The sequence below is a fragment of the Moschus berezovskii genome, chromosome 20 (genome assembly GCF_049115385.1).
Source record: "Moschus berezovskii isolate FMDL1 chromosome 20, NW_MosBer_1.0, whole genome shotgun sequence".
In the NCBI taxonomy this organism is placed as follows: Eukaryota; Metazoa; Chordata; class Mammalia; order Artiodactyla; family Moschidae; genus Moschus; species Moschus berezovskii.
In genome coordinates, this window is record NC_142479.1 from 62,886,004 (window position 1) to 62,901,579 (window position 15,576).

The 15,576-nt window shown below is 57.9% G+C and overlaps 1 protein-coding gene across 1 annotated transcript; it reads right to left on the bottom strand.

Moving 5' to 3' along the window:
• Positions 1-4,251: 4,251 nt before the first annotated feature.
• PVALEF (parvalbumin like EF-hand containing) lies at positions 4,252-13,367 on the bottom strand. Its single transcript, XM_088829439.1, is given in 7 exon segments — positions 4,252-4,298; positions 5,361-5,381; positions 5,384-5,436; positions 5,438-5,470; positions 5,748-5,883; positions 6,036-6,072; positions 13,338-13,367. Coding segments are annotated over 7 exon segments (357 nt in total).
• Positions 13,368-15,576: the final 2,209 nt, after the last annotated feature.

The following is a 15,576-nucleotide window of genomic DNA, read 5'->3' on the forward strand; positions in this document are numbered from 1 at the left end:
CGACGAAAAATGGATTTTATATGACAACCAGTGATGATCAGCTCAGTGGTTGGACTGAGAGGAAGCTCCAAAGCACTTCCCAAAGCCAAACTTGCACTGAAAAAGGTCACGGTCAATGTTTAGTGGTTTGTGGCCCATCTTATCCACTACAGCTTTTTGAATCTTGGTGAAACCATTACATCTGAGAAGTATGCTCAGCAAATTGATGAGATGCGCTGAAAACTACAATGCCTGCAGCTGGCATTGCTCAACAGAAAGGTCCCAGTTCTTCTGCACAACAACACTCGACTGCACGTCACAAAACCCACGCTTCAAAAGTTGAATGAATTGGGCTAAAAATTTTGCCTCATCGACAGTATTCACCTGATCTCTCACCAGCCAACTACCACTTCTTCAAGGGTCTTGACAACTTGCAGGGAGAATGCTTTCGCAACCAACAGAAGGCAGAAAATGCTTTTAAGAGTTCGTGGAATCTGAAGCATGGATTTTTATACTATGGAAATGAAGTTATTTCTTGTTGGCAGAAATGTGTTGATTGTAATGGTTCCTATTTTGATTAATAAAGATGTGTTTGAGCCTAATTATAATTTAAAATTCACGGTCTGAAACCACAATTACATCGCACCAACCTCATATTATTTGAGCTCTTCACTTTACTTTTATTCAAGTTTTTGTTGTCACCCATAATAATTTGCTCCTGACATTGACTGGTTGGGGGCTTTGTGTCATCCGGGGTCTCTGTCCTGCCCGTAACCTGCCCATTGGCCTTGTGGTGGCATCCCACACGTCCCAGCTGGTGAAAACGTGTCCCTGAGAGGCTACGGTGGTGGGGGTGGGGTGGGGGGGTCTGCCTTGCTGGGACTGTTCCACCTGCTCAGGTGTGCCTCAAAGAAGGGGGACTGAGATGCCATTCCTGTTCCCTGGGGTAGGGATAGTGGGCTGGGTGGCACTATACCCTGGGCGGGGTGGTCATCTCTTAGGCCCCAGCCTCCAAAGAAAAATCTCTGTGGCTTTCTAGCTCCTCTGGTTAATTCATTGTGCTTTATCCTTACTGATTTCTTTCCTGCTTGCTCTATAAGTTCCTAAGAGAGGAATGCTAAACTTTCCAACAGTGATTTTGCATCATTTCCTTTTATTTGAGTTGGCCCATTTTTGCTTTATGCATTCTGAGGCTATGTTAGTAGGTGCATACAGATTTACAGCAGGGTGTCTTCCTGGTGAGTTGTTGACCCTTTATCTTTACAAACCGTCCCTCTTTGCCTAGCAGTACATCTTGCCTTAAAGTATCCTTCATCTGATGATAGCAGCCACACCAACTTTCTCTACATGGCGTTTGCATGTTGTATCTTTGCGATTTTTTTTAGGCCTTTCTGTGACCTTCTAGTTAAGCACAGGATGAAACCAGCCACAGACAACATGCAGACAAATGAGTGTGGTCAGGTGTGGTCTGCATTGAGCTGAATTTGGACCTCAGTTCAGGGGAATTACTTTTGCTCTGGTAGCAGTTAGGATAGGGACTGGGTTGGCTGAGGCTGGGCTCATCTCCATGAGGACTGACCTGGTATCCCTGTCCTGACTTCTCACTCCTAGCCCCATAGGACCCACAAGCAAAGACCCTCCTCTCTAGTAGATATTGAAGACCCAGGAGACTACTGGATGCCCTCCTCAGCCACTCAGCCTCTCCCTCACTGTTCAGTCGCTCAGCCGTGTCCGACTCTTTACGACCCCATGAACAGCAGCACGCCAGGCTTCCCTGTCCTTCACCATCCCTGCAGTTTGCTCAGGCTCATTTCCATTGAATCAGTGATGCTGTCATCTCATCCTCTGTTGTCCCCTTTTCCTCCTGCCCTCAATGTTTCCCAGAATCAGGGTCTTTTTCCAATGAGTTGACTCTTCACATCAGGTAGCCAAAGTATTGGAGCTTCAGCTTTAGCGTCAGTCCTTCCAATGAATATTCAGGGTTGATTTCCTTTAGGATTGACTGGTTTGATCTCCTTGTTGTCCGAGGGACTCTCGAGTCTTCTCTAGCACAGTTGAAAGCATCAATTCTTTGGCGCTCAGACTTCACTATGGTCTGACTCTCACATCTATACATGACTACTGGGAAAATCATAGCTTTGACTACACAGACCTTTGTTGGCAAAGTGATGGCTCTGCTTTTTAATACATTGTGTAGGTTTGTCATAGCTTTTCTTCCAAGGAGCAAGTGTCTTAAATCAGTTTCAAACTGGCAGGGACCCTGTGCCAGTGTCAGGCTCACTTCTTGGGTTTTCCTTTCTGGAATCTCAGAACCCATGATGCTTTGCTTGCTCATAATAAACAATATATAAGCAAGTGATGTGTTATATTAGGGGCTTCGCAGCTGTTCCTAGTGGTAAAGAACCTGTCTGCCAATGCAGGAGATGCAGGTTCGATCCCTGGGTTGGGAAGATCCCCTGGAGAAGGGCATGGCAATCCACACCAGTATTCACGCCTGGAGAATCCCATGGACAGAGGGGCCTGCTGGGTTATGGTCCGCAGGGTCGCAAAGAGTCAGACATGACTGAAGCAACTGACACGTGTGCGTGTGGTATATTAGGAGATGGGAGCGCTAAGGAGAGAATAGATCAAGAAGAATGTGGAATGCTGGGCAGGAGAGTGGAATGTGAAACTACCTCTCTGAGATGTAACATTTGAGGAAAACAGGAGATGAGGGAGTTACTCATGCAGAAATCTAGGGAAGCATGGCAGGCAGGCACAGCCATGCAGAGGCTCTCGGGCAGCGTGGTTCCTGGCTGGGGAGCAGTGGGGAGGCCGGTGTGTCTGCAGTGCGGGGGGGTCTGAAGTCAGGGAGCATGCGGGCATCCCAAGGATTTGGTTCAACTGCATGAGAGGGGAGCCTCTGGAAAGTTCCAAGAGAAGTGACAGGTTTGACTTGTATTTTAAAAGAACCTCTCTGGCTGCTTTGTTGAGAGCCCATTGTTGGAGGGTGGAGGCTGGGAGGGCAATTGGGAGCCCAAGGTGGTCATCTAGGCAAGAGCTGGTGGTGGCCTGGGTGGTGGGGAAATGCGCTCTGGATGCATGTGGAGGGCAGAGGCAGTGGGGTTACCTTACAGGCGGGTGTGAAAGGGAGAGGAGCTAGGATGATGGCTGCTTGGCTCATGGGCTGCTGCTCCTGCAATAGCCCACCTTGGGGGTTCCTGAGAGCAGTGCCTTCACCCTGGGGTGACCCAGCCACCTGTGGCCCCTCCACCCTAGAGGGCCTGGAGTCCCATGGCAGCTGTGAGGAGAAAACCCATCACACCTTCGTGAACGCAGGGGTCTGAGATGGGGGCCCAGTGCTCTCCCAGCCACCAGCCCCAGGATGAAGTGGGGAGCACACCCACACCCTCTCTGCACGGTGACCACGGGGCTCCCGGCCTGAGCAGCCAAGGAACGACACAGTTCTAACAGATGGGAAGACCAAGGGTGGGGCTTTGGGAGGAAGCTGGGTGCTCAGCCTTGGGCAGGTTCAGTCTGAGACACCTCCATCGCACGAGACCGGGCATCAGGTAGCCAGAATGGATGTGGGGTTCTGGAGTACCGGAAAGAGATGCTGGCACTGCAAGATGGGAGCCTGCCAGGTGGGCGGGTGTGGGTGGAGCAGTGGTTGGGGCAGGTCAGGTCGGGTGGGAGGACTCCTCCAGGAGGAAGGGCTTGGGGAGAAGGGAGTGGGTCTCATGGGGAGGGGGAGGAGGCAGAGATCTGAGCCCTGGACTTGTCCAGAGGGCAGGGCTGATGCTGTCCCCTTGCTGTGGACTCCAGGTGGCCTTGGACTCAGCCTGGTGAGCAACCTGTGCAGAGCCCAGTGCAGCCTGGGGCTGGGGGTATGCGGGGGTGGGTGGCACGGGTCTGGGCCCAGAAAGCACTGAGCTGGGAGGGCTGATCCATCTGGGAGGGGTCAGGGCTGGAGGAGGGACCACTGTCCAAGGGTGTATGAACCAAGAAGGGGCAGAGGCTGGACGCACCACCCCTTGGCCTCCCATTTTCACTCCTGTACCCCCCGTGCCACTCTGCGCCCTGCCTGCCACCTAGAGACCCACGACCCTGTCCCCACCACAGCTGATGCTGCACACCCCCGACATATATATGAGCTTTGGTTCATTCCATGCTGTTTTTCTTCCATTTTCCTGGCCCAAGCTGTGTCCACCGCCATGGCCTTTTCCACAGGGCACTCTCGAATCCCTTGATGCTGCTTGGGGGACACTCGACTGACCGGAGCTGAGCGTGGCGCTACTTCTTCTTTGGAATTTTCTCCTTTTTGATCAATTCAGAAACTTCTAGAGCAGGAGACAGATTTTCTAGTAAATAACCCCCTGGCTGTACCTCTCCAAGGCCTGCAGGCCCCGGGGAAGCCTCCTTTATGACGGGGGACCCCATGGTGCAGGAGAGCCCTGCATCCTGTATTCCTGAGTCCTGGGTGTGCAGCAGGAAGTACCAGAACTTGGCTGCCCGAGTGCCTTGCGCTGCTGCCATGTGCCCTGTGTTCAGCCTGCTTGGTGGTGATGTGCTCACCCACCCTGGGTCTTATGATGGACCCTTCCCTCAGAGCCTCAGAACAGGTGCTCCTATGACCATCTCCCACCTTCAGTGGGGAAACTGAGGCCTAGAGAGGCTGGGAGGTTTGTCCTAAATGGACCCCTTGGCCAGACTGCACCTTGGTTAAGCCTTGTGACCACCTGCAAGTCAAGTTTTGCTGGCATTTGAGGGCAGAAAGTGGAGGCTGGCACCTCCAGACAGGCACCACCCCCAGTCTGTCTGGGGCTCTGGCCCACGCTTGTCTGTTCCCAGGGCCATCCTCCAGGCTTGGAGTCGACATCTGGGGAGGGTGGGTGGGCAGCAGGATGATGCAGACCCCCAGAGCAGCCATGGGGAGCTCCAGAGAAGACCTGCAAGCCCCATTAATGCCATTCCTCCTGGGCAACCCACCTCTGCAGCTTCTCAGGTCCTGGTCCCTGCTTCAAACCTCCTCCTGCACATCTCAGGAACCCCCCCCCCCCCAATCTTCTGTGTCCCCTTGACCTTCCCCAAAGCTGGCTTGGGCCATCCCTCCTCTGCTCAGAAACTTGCAACAGCTCCCCTGGACCCAGTGAAATGCCTCGGCCTACTCAGCATCCCCCAGACTCAGCTTCCCCACCTGTAAATTGGGGATGACAGTGACCGCCACAGGGAGCTGTCAGCTTCAGGGGGTGGGGTCCATGCCTGGCAGTGGGGAGCCTGGTTAGCCCTGCGCCAAGATGGGTGCTGGACGTGGAGCTAACTGCCTGAGTGTGAGTGATGGGGGGTGGGGGGCAGGAAGGTCCTGAGAGGTACTCCAGCTCCTATCATCTCTGCTGCTCCACCTTCAAAGTCAGTCCTCCCACCCCATCCGTGTCGGCTGCCTGGATCACGGCCTCAGCCTCCTCGTCCATCACTGGTGGGTCCCCTGCTGGGGATGGTGGATAGGGTGTACCTAGGGCCAGGGGTGGGCTCAGGTCAGACCTGAGGGGGCATCTGTCCGTTGCCCGATGGCTCATGAGGTACTCCCCACTTTACAGTGGGGATACTGAGGCCCAGCTTCAGAGGGGACTCTGGGCCCGGGCCCAGTGCTATTTCTGGCCTGGCCCCATCTCCTACAAGGCCTGCTGGAGCCCCATGGTGGTACCAGCTCTTCTGGGGTGGGCATGGTAGCCATAGGCTGGGAAGGGCCCCAGGGTTCAGGACGCCCTGTCCCTGACTCTGGCTGTTACTTTATCTCATTTCACTCGATGAAGCTGCTCTGGTCCTTGTCCAGGGTCTGGAAGTCCTTGTAGATGGTGCTGTCCAGCTGCCCTGAGGCCTGGAACTTCTGCATGTACTGGAAGAACTTGGTGTAGCTGAAGGAGCCTGGGAATGGATGGGCGTGTCTGCCAGCAGGGCCTGGGCTCAGAGAGAGACTCCTGCCTTGGGGTGGGGCCCGCGGTTCCTGTGCCCTCCCCGAGCCCAGGGGCTCCTGTGTCCACGGGTTCGGGCCAGGGGTGGTCTGAGACAGGTAGTACTGTGGTGCCTCACATCCAAGGGCAGCAGAAAGACAGGCTTGGGTCAGGCTGACAGACACCTGACAGAAAGACAGGCGGGGTCAGCTGTCCTAGTCCCTGTGGTCCCGGCCTTGCAGAGGCCCCCATGCCCAGGCCTTGAGAAAGATGTGTCTGAGCGCTGTCTCTCGGTAGCTAGCCACCTTGAGGTGTTACCCCACCACACAGAAGAAGAGACTGAGGCTCCAAGACAGTAAGTGATGCATGCGAGGTCCTTCGCTCTGCTCCCAGGAGGTGGGGGAGGCGCTGTCTGACCCTTGGCGCTGCTGGGCAACTTCCTCCACCCTTCAAGGCTCATCTCCAAGCTGCCTGCTCTGGGAAGCCTTCCTGGTTACCTGAAGCACCAGTTCCTCCTGCAGGACTCAGGGCCCAGGGCCTTGGTCTCTCTCTCTCTCCCAGGGCCCAGACCAGTGGGCCCTGGTCATCCTGGCTGGACAGGAACTGCCAGCTGGGAGGCGCGCTGTGTGCAGGACGGTCTCAAGCTGGTCCTGGACTGAGTGAGTCCCAGACCGGCTCCAGGAGGACGGCCCCGCCCCGCTCAGGTGCTCAGGAGGGCGGTGCATCTGCCCTGAGGGTGTGTGCGCAGGGCACGGTTACCCCCTTCCGGAATAGTCAGGCAGGAGCCACTAGGGCAGGCTAGGACTGGGTTGGCAGGCAGGGACCAGGCTATCCTGTGCCCCCACAGCCGCAGCTTGTGACCCGCAGCGCGCTCGGGTTGCCGTCCCCAGGGTGGGTTCGGTCTGGGGCTTGTAGTAGAGCAGCTATTTCAGAGGCTCCTTGGCCCTCTCTGAAGTTGGTGGAGGCTTCTGGAATCTGCTCCTGCCTCCAGGAGAGGCAGCTCCGTGACCTTTGGGGCGAAAGCCAGCAAGGCAGTTGCTGGAAGAGACTTTCTCCCAGTAGAGAAGCCCCAGGTCAAAGGTTGCAAGATTGCTGCAGCAGGGTGCAGGGAGGGCTGGATGCAGCCCAGGGCTGTGTCCTACTTCCTGACCCTGGGCATGGCTCTCCCCCAGCTGCTTTGGGCCTCAGGCTCCTCATCTGTGAAATGGGGAGACCCCTGCCCACCTCCGCCCCTTTGCAGGGTCCTGCACGGAGCCAGGAGGAAAGGAGATGGTAGGGAAAGGGTGTTGGACCCTGTGGGGGGCCTAGAGTTGGGTCCTCCACATGTCACTCATAATAGTCAGTTCTTACAGCCAGTCTGGGAGGTGGGGCAGGGGTGGTCAGCTGGGATCAGGGGCAGGCTGGGGCCTTGGAGACAGGACAGACACTACCAGTCTGCATCCTGAGCTGTGACCCTGATTCTCCCCTCTACCCTGGAATCTTGGGGTCCATCCTGAAGGGAAAGGATGCCCTGCCTGGGGCCAGTGTCACCCTCTTCTGGAGGTGGGACTGGACTGAATTCCAGGCCAGGTCTGGCCAAGACTGGGGTTAATATCCTGACTGCAGAGTGCTGTGGGAGCCCTGGGCGGAGCTGTTTACTGCTGTCCTCCCACCTCATTGCCATCTGGGGCATCTCCACACCCTGCCCTGAAGGCAGGGGAGCCTGGGATCAGAGCTGGGGATGTCAGGGGCCACAGGGCTGCAGTTAGTGTATTTATAGCGCCTGGTCGTGGCCTGGGATGGTCTCACTTGGTAAGCCTAGTCAGGGCGGAGAGGGGACTGGGGAGGGGGTTACAAGGCCGCAGACAGGGCCAGCCCTGCAGCCCTGCCCAGCCTCATAGGGTGCTCCCAGCGCTGGCAAGAACCCTGCCCTCTTCCTCCTTCCCCCTGAAAAGGCCTTCCACCCTCTCCTCCCACCTCACTGCCCTCCACAGCCAAAGCTGGCTGTAGCTGGAAGGCCTAGCTAAGCACCCCCAGACCCCCCATATCCCCAGTATTGCTGCATCCTGGATGCCCCCTCCGAGGCGGGAAGTGCCCTCCCCTGACCCCAGACCACCCTGGACCGCCCAGGGGCCTGGACTTCCTGGGGGTTGAGGTCTGCATCTAGCTCCTGTGAGTGATCACAAATTCAGATGTTGAGTGATAAAGGCCTCATGGGCGGGGGGGAGGTGCGTAGGGATGGTGGAGGCAGTGGGGCCCACTGGGATGGGCATGGAGCCCAGAACTGGCTTGGTGGGCCTGCCAGAGTTGACGGGTCCAGAGGTTTTAGAGTCTCTGTTCTGCCAGGCACTTCCCCCACTCAGCACCGGGAGCCCGGTGGGGTGATCTCCGTCTCCCACTGCTGACCCCACCTCACAGCCATGCTCTCAGAGACCCGCATAGGCACATGTGTGCACACATGTGCCCACCCCTGTAGATCCAGTTGCCTTGGGACTACCCCTCTCTTTTCTCCTCCTTTTCCTGCCCCCCAGACCTCCTGGGGTCCCCTAGCACCCATGGTGCTCATATAGCTCAGTGATCTGCTTTCGCTGCACAAAAGCTCATCATGTATCGCCGGACTCTGCTATGATATAAGGCCAGCAAGCTGAGGATGTTCTGGTAACTTCCCTGACTGACTACCTGCTGCTGCTGGATCCGGGAGAGGTCCTAGTGATTCTCTGTGGTTCTTTTTTGGCCACACTGCAGGGCATGTGGGATCTTAGTTCCCCAGCCAGGGATGGAACCCACACCCCCTGCAATGGAAGCACGGAACCTTAAACCACTGGCTGTCAAGGAAGTCCCAGGTCCCAGTGCTTCTGTCATCAGACACCAGGGGAGACCACAGTGGGAGGAGGTTTCCGTGGTCCTGCCACATTCTTCTCCGAAAGGGTCACCCTAAGGCTTTCCAGCCTAGCCTGGAGGCCTGACATGCTCTGCTCCTGCAGGAGGCATCATGGGCATCGCTTGATGTGTCTGTCCATCAGGTGGAATGTTATTTGCATGAAAGAAATGAGGCACCAACATGCTACAACACAGATGAGCCTCGACAGCTCCAGGCCGAATGAAAAAAGCCAGTCACGAAAGGTCACGTAGTCTGTGACGCCAATTGCACACGATGTCCAGAAGAGGTAAACCCATAGAGACAGAGGGCAGGTTGAGGGTTGTGGTGGGGGTGGGGGCCTTGCTGGGAAATGGGGAGTCACTGTTTAATGGGTCCAGGGTTTATTTTGGAATCATGAAATGTTCTGGAACTAGAGAGGGGTGGTGGCAGTATCATGAATGTACTAAATGCCACGAAATTGTTTACATTAGAATGGCTTCTCTTATACTGTCTGAGCACTCCTTCCGCAGCATCTTCCAGAAGCCCCTTTCCGTGCCCACCCCTGCCCGGGCCACAAGATGAGGGGTGGGGAGTGGGTGGGCGGGCTCCTGGAAAGCACCAGCTGGAGCTGACAGATGGCCAGTCGCCCAGGCAGCCCTTCATGTTTCATTTCTGTCGGTCTGCCCCCCCACCCCCCCGCCCCCTCCTGAAGCCCTGGCCCCAGTTTACTGGCCTCACTCTGGGCTGAGCTGAAGGAGCCACAGGGTCCAGCTCTGGGGACACCACTGTCCCCTGTGCCCAGGTTCTGCAGGCACTGCCCCCTTGGGAGGCTGTGGTCACTCCGGCCTTTGTGGGGTTGGCACTTCCCACCTGCCATCACTGGGCCTGCCTGGAACAACTTGGCGGGAGGGGGATGGCCTGCTCTGGGCCCCTCCTGCTGAACCTGGAAACCCCTGCGGAAACCTGCAGCGCGGTCCTGCCCCGTGACGTGTTAGACACACAGAGGAATTAGCTCTTCTCTTCCAGGGAGCCGTTTTTATGTAAGCACAAAGCTCTTTCAAGGCACAGCCTCCTCAGAGCCTGGTGTCTTCCCCCCCACCAACCCCGGCTGGCTGGGAACACCAGGCAACATCTCCCCCTTCTGGGGGGCGGGGCAGGGTAACCTTGGCAGCTGCACTTGCCTTCTGAGGGCTCTTTGGCAAATGCTGGAACCCCTTTTACCCCCACTTTGCAGAGCACAGCTGCGGTAGGCGGGTTTGTGGGAGAAAGGTTCTCCCGAGGCTGGGGCCTGTCTCTGGACAAGTGTGGGTGGGGGCCGGCCTTTCCCTTTGGCAGCTGCACCCCTCCCAGGTACTCAGAGGTGGAGGTGGGGACCTGTGATTACCACAGAGGACATCTGCTCCCCGCCCCCACCCCAGGCAGGAGTCACATCCCTGTGCAGCAGGAAGGGGTGGGCCAAGGGAGCCTCCTAGCAGGGTGATGTCCTTGCAGGTAGGGATGCCCCTGGGGCCTGTCCTTCAGTGTCCAGCATGTGGTTTTTAAAGCTGAACCTAAGGCAGCCTTTCATGCAGAGATGCTGGGGCGAGTTATTGTTATAGGAAGGACTCAAGAGGTGCTGGCTGTCCCCACGGCCCTGCCCCTGTGTCCTTTACCAAAAAAGGTATGTCCGTGTCCTAATCCCAGGACCTTGAATGGGGACTTGTTTGGAAACAGGGTCTTTGCCAACATGACCCTTAAGACGAGGTCACGCTAGGTGAGGAGGGGCCCTGATCCAGCGACTGGGTCCTTATAAGGAGAGGGACACAGAGGAGAGGGGAGGGCCATGTGGCGATGGAGGGACAGAGGCCGAGGTTGTGATGATGTGGCCACGGGTCACGGAAAACCTGAAGCCACCAGGAGCTGGAAGAGGCAGGAAGGGCCCGTCCCTGGACCTTGGGAGGGAGTCCGGTCCTGCTCACACCTCGGTTTTAGACTTCTGGCTTCCAGACTGAGAGAGCCTCCATTTCAGTTATTTGAAGCCCCACCCCAGCAGCCCCTTCTTTTCCAGGGACCCTCTCATGCTCCCCTGCTTCTGGCCTGTCTCTCACCGCTGTTGGCCCCACCCCAGCCCACTCTCCACTCTGACCCCGTTCCCTAGCATCAGGTGAGGACCTGAGTAGGATGTAGGCCTGGGGCCCGGAGGGACACAAAGGCAGCTGCGTCCCCGAGCTGGCCAGGTGCCCGACAGGGCTGTGGGTTTTTTTTTTCCTTCTTTTATGGCTGTGCTGGGTCTTTGTTGCTACACGGGCTTTTCTCTAGTTGTGGTGAGTGGGGGCTGCTCTCTAGCTGCAGTGCACAGGCTTCTCACCGCAGTGGCTTCTCTTGGTGCAGAGCATGGGCTCTAGGTACACGGGCTGCAGAAGCTGTGGCTCCCGGGCTCTCGAGTACAGGCTCAGTAGTTTTGTGGCATGCACAGGCTTAGTTGCTCTGCAGCATGTGGGATCTTCTTGGATCAGGGATCGAACCCGTGTCTCCATTGGCAGGCAGATTCTTTACCACTGAGCCACCAGGGAAGACTGGATTTTATTTTTTTAAGATCTGTTTATTTTATTCTTTGGCTGTGGTGGGTCTTTGTTGCTGCTGGTTTTTGCTAGTTGCCGTGAGTGGGGGCTGCTCTTCATCACATCACGCAGGCCTCTCTCGTAGCAAAGCAATGGACTCTAGGCGCTCGGGCTTCAGTAGTTGCAGCCCGTGGGCTCACACAGGCTCAGTAATTGTAGCGCGCACAGGCTTAGCTGCTTGGTAGCCTGTGGGGATGATCCTCCCGGACCAGGGAGCAAAATGGTGTCCCCTGCATTGCAGGGCAGATTCTTAACCACTGGGCCACCAGGAAAGCTCCCGGGCTGTGGATTTAAGGGGTGTCAGGCTGACAGGTGAGCAGTCCTGAGCTTCCCTGGCCTCAGGCTCCAGATGGCTCAGTAGTTTCTACTCCTGCCTTGATTCAAATGTGGGATATGTTGCTCATCATGGATTTTCCTCAATAATTTTGATTCTCTAAGATACTGCATAATACACAGTATGTGGGATCTTCCTGGACCAGGGATGGAACCCATGTCTCCTATCTCTAAGATATTGCAAACAGTTACCTCGATGGCCAAGTTTGTTTTTTAACAGCTTTATTGAGATGTAGTTCACATGCTGTGAAGCTGACCATTTGAGCCCACATATCAGTGGTTTTTAGTCCCAGGTTGAGCAACCATCACCTCTGTAAAATCCCAGAACATTTTCAACACCCCCAAAGAGGCTCCAGACTCCCATTTTCGCCTCCTCTGGACCTCTGGCAAGCGTCAGTCCTCTGTCTCCATAGATTTGAATAGGCTGGGTCTTTCCTCTAAGTGGAATCCTATGGGATTCGCCCTTTGGCTGTTTTCACTGAGGACTGTTTCTGAGGTTTATCCATGCTGTAGTGCATGTCAGTGCTCCATCCCTTGATTTTCAGTTGTTATTTATTTTTGGCCGGGCTGCGTCTTTGTTGCTGCGTGGGCTTTTTCTCTAGTTGCAGTGAGCGGGGCTACCCTCCAGCGGAAGTATGCAGGCTTCTCATTGCAGTGGCTTCTCGTTGCAGAACACAGGCTCCAGGTGCATGGGCTTCAGTAGTTGGGGCACAGGGGTTCAGCGGTTGCGGCTCCTGGGTTCTGGAGCGCAGGCTTAGTAACTGTGGGCACGGGCTTAGCTGCATCGCAGTATATGAGATCTCTCCAGACCAGGGATGGAACCCATGTCTCCTGCTTTATCAGGTGGATTTTTTTTTGCCACGGAGCTACCAGGGAAGCCCCCCGCTTCACTCCTTTTCACTGATTGCAACACTGCCCTGTATGCACCCACCATGCTTTGTGTATCTATCTGTTGGTGGATGTTGTTAAAAGTTTTTGGTGCCCTGTGGTGCCTTCCTCACTCACCTGATGCCCTAGTCTGGTGCCCGTGCCATTCCTGACACGGGAGGCCTCTCCCCTCTGTACCAGGGCCTCTTGGACATTCTCTGGGTCCAGACCCCCTGGGGGGCAGCTCTTTCTATGGAAGGTGCCCTCCCCCTACTATACCCGGCTTGTCCTTGACCCCATATTGTCTTCCTTGAGGCTTCTGCCGAAGGCCTCAGTCTCTATGGGCCTGGATACCCCAGGTCCGTGAGAGAGAAGCAGCAGCCCCACCAGCCTGGCCTTGAGGGTGGAAGTGCCTGAGGCAGTGGTTACTTGGTGTGGGGCACCCGGCCCCCACCACTGTCGGGCCTGGCCCCTGCCCAGGCGACGGAGGGCTCCAGGGCTCCTCGCTTCCCTAGGGGGGTGGCCACATCTTCAGGGATCTCTCTCAAGGGAGTCCTGAGGCAGGCTGGCCACTGGGCACCCTGTGAGCCCTCACCCCTGCGCTCCCTGCCCCCAGCACTGGACAAGCCAGGCTCTCAGTGCAGGGGCTTTGCCCCTGGGGCTCGAGTTTCTACCTTCTCTGTCTTTTCTCAGAGACATGTGTGGGTGTGTGCACGCATACACCTGTGCTGGGGACAGGCCCTCAGGTCTTGAGGCTGAGAAGAGAGCCCCACGCACTGAGCTGCTCACCTCTGCCCTGCCCAGGGCCCAGCACTCCATCCTGTCTATTAGACCTTGTCATGCCAATGGAGGGTTGGGCTCGTGGCTGGCCTGGAGGCCTTGGACTCTGGGGACCCTGCAAGCACAGCAGTTCTGTCCCAACCCCAGGAAGAGCACAGATAAGCCCTCCCCTCTAAATTCCAGCCCCAGTCTTCCGGCGCCCTCACTGGTTGTCAGTGAGTGCTGGTGGCCAGCCACACACCGGAATCACTGGTCAGAGGACTGGATTAATGGTAGGCGGGTTCAGGGCACCCCTGGCTCGATAGTCACCATATCGTGGAAACAGCAGGGCACCTGGTTCGGGCAGGGGAAGGTGTCCCTCGGGTCAGATGGAGTGACAGTGCTGGACCTGCAGCCCTGGGGGATTTGTCCTGCCCTACCTGGACCCTGGATGACACCCGCAACCCTAATGCCCCTGGGTCTGGCCTTCCTTGTGCCCGTGTGAGTGCACACGTGTGTGTTCACAGGTCAGCCTGTCACAGAGGTTTGCACAGAGGATCTTCTGACCCTGGTCACTGAGGCTGGCTGTGAGAGTCTGAATACGTTTCAACTTAGGGCCACTGGGCACTTCCCCTGCTTGTTCCCAGAGAGTCCCCCGGCTGCATCGAGGTCCAGGTGTCTGGGGCACCTTCTTGGTGGGCAGAGGCAAGGCCCGTGGTATGCGAGTGGGAAGTGTTGGGCTTTCCTCCTGGGTGGGGAGGGGAGACCTCCACTGGGGATCCAGCTCCCTCAACACTGCACACTCCTGGATCACAGCCCTCAGCCGTCCTTGTCCCCCAACCCGCCTGGGTCCCTGCCCCTCCCACTGGTCACCCCGGGGAGAAGCTCCTTCCACCTCAACTGTGGCTTGTGGGGCAAAGCTGCTTAGAGTAGTGGCCACACCATCAGGGCCAGTAAGAAGGTTCTGGATGCCTCATGCTCCTCCACAGGCCTGAGGAGCCTGGGCCTGCCCACGGCAGGGGACCCCACAAGTCTGAGAGGAAAGGAAGTCCCTTCCTTTGCCCACGGGGGAACTGTCTACACAAGCCCCCTTAGGGGAAGAAGAATGTGTCCTGGCACCCTCTCCTGAGGGCTGGCCCTCACCATCCTTTCTGTCCCTGCCCGCCCCTGTGCCATTGATCCTTGCTCTCCCCCACACCCCCCTGTCCTCCAGCGGGGTCAACCAAGCGGCTTTGCTCATCTGGCCAGAGAATGAACGGATGGATGTAGAGTGAGTGACCCAAGTTACATAAAACTCAAATCCCAGCTACACTGTAACTCTCTCCGCTCCCAGGGGGTGGGGAGGGGCTGGTCCCCAGCCCCCTGGGCGCTCAGCCCGCCAGCCCTCCCGCAGCCGCCGCAGCCGCGCAAGATGGCGCGGCAGGGCGCGCGGCCGGCGGGGAGGGGACGGTTCCTCGGTGCCCGGCGCCGCCGCGCCCGCCCTAAACGCCCGGCGCTGTTCCCTCCCGGGCGGGGGCGGCCGCTCCTTCTCCCCGGTTGTCGCAGAGTGGCACAGGCGCGGGCGGTTTGTGCAAAAATAGCACCCCCAGCCCCCACCCCGCCGGCGCGGGCACCGCCCAGAGGGCGCGGGGCAGGACCGGAGCTGCCTCGGAAACCGGCGTGTGCAGGCCGCGTGCCAGACCCCGACCCTCGCGTGCCGGGGCCCGCGCCTCCCGGCCACCCCGCGCGCGCTTTCGTATTGCTCCTGCGTGCCACCGTGCCCACCCCCGCGCGCGCAGCCGTGCCCCCGCCTTCCCGCTCCTCCGCCCCACGCCTCCCTGCCCACCCCCGCGCCTCCAGGTGGCCCCCTCCCGAGTCTCCGTCCCGCCCCCCACCCCGCACCTTCGCGTCCACGGACCCCTCCCCCGTTATCCGTGCCCCCGAGCCTGTGGGTCTCCCATCCCGCGTCTCTGAGCCCCTCGGGCTTCAGTATACCCCCCCCCCGCGTTGCTGTGCACCTTCCGCCTCCCAGCGCCCCCAGCCTCCGTGCCCCCCATCCTCCGTGCCACCCCTGCGTCTCCGGATTTCCCATTCTGCATCTGTGTCCCCCCCGTGCCTCTGTACCCCCGCATTTCCATGCCCCCTCAGCCTTCGGGTCCCCCCTGCGCGCGTCTCCGTGCCCCCCCAGCCCGGTAGGGAACCCCCCCCAACCTCGCGCGCGCGCTCCCGCCGGTGTTTTCGGACTGCACCGGCCGGGGGAGGCGCCTCGTCTGTCGCCGCCGCCCGCACC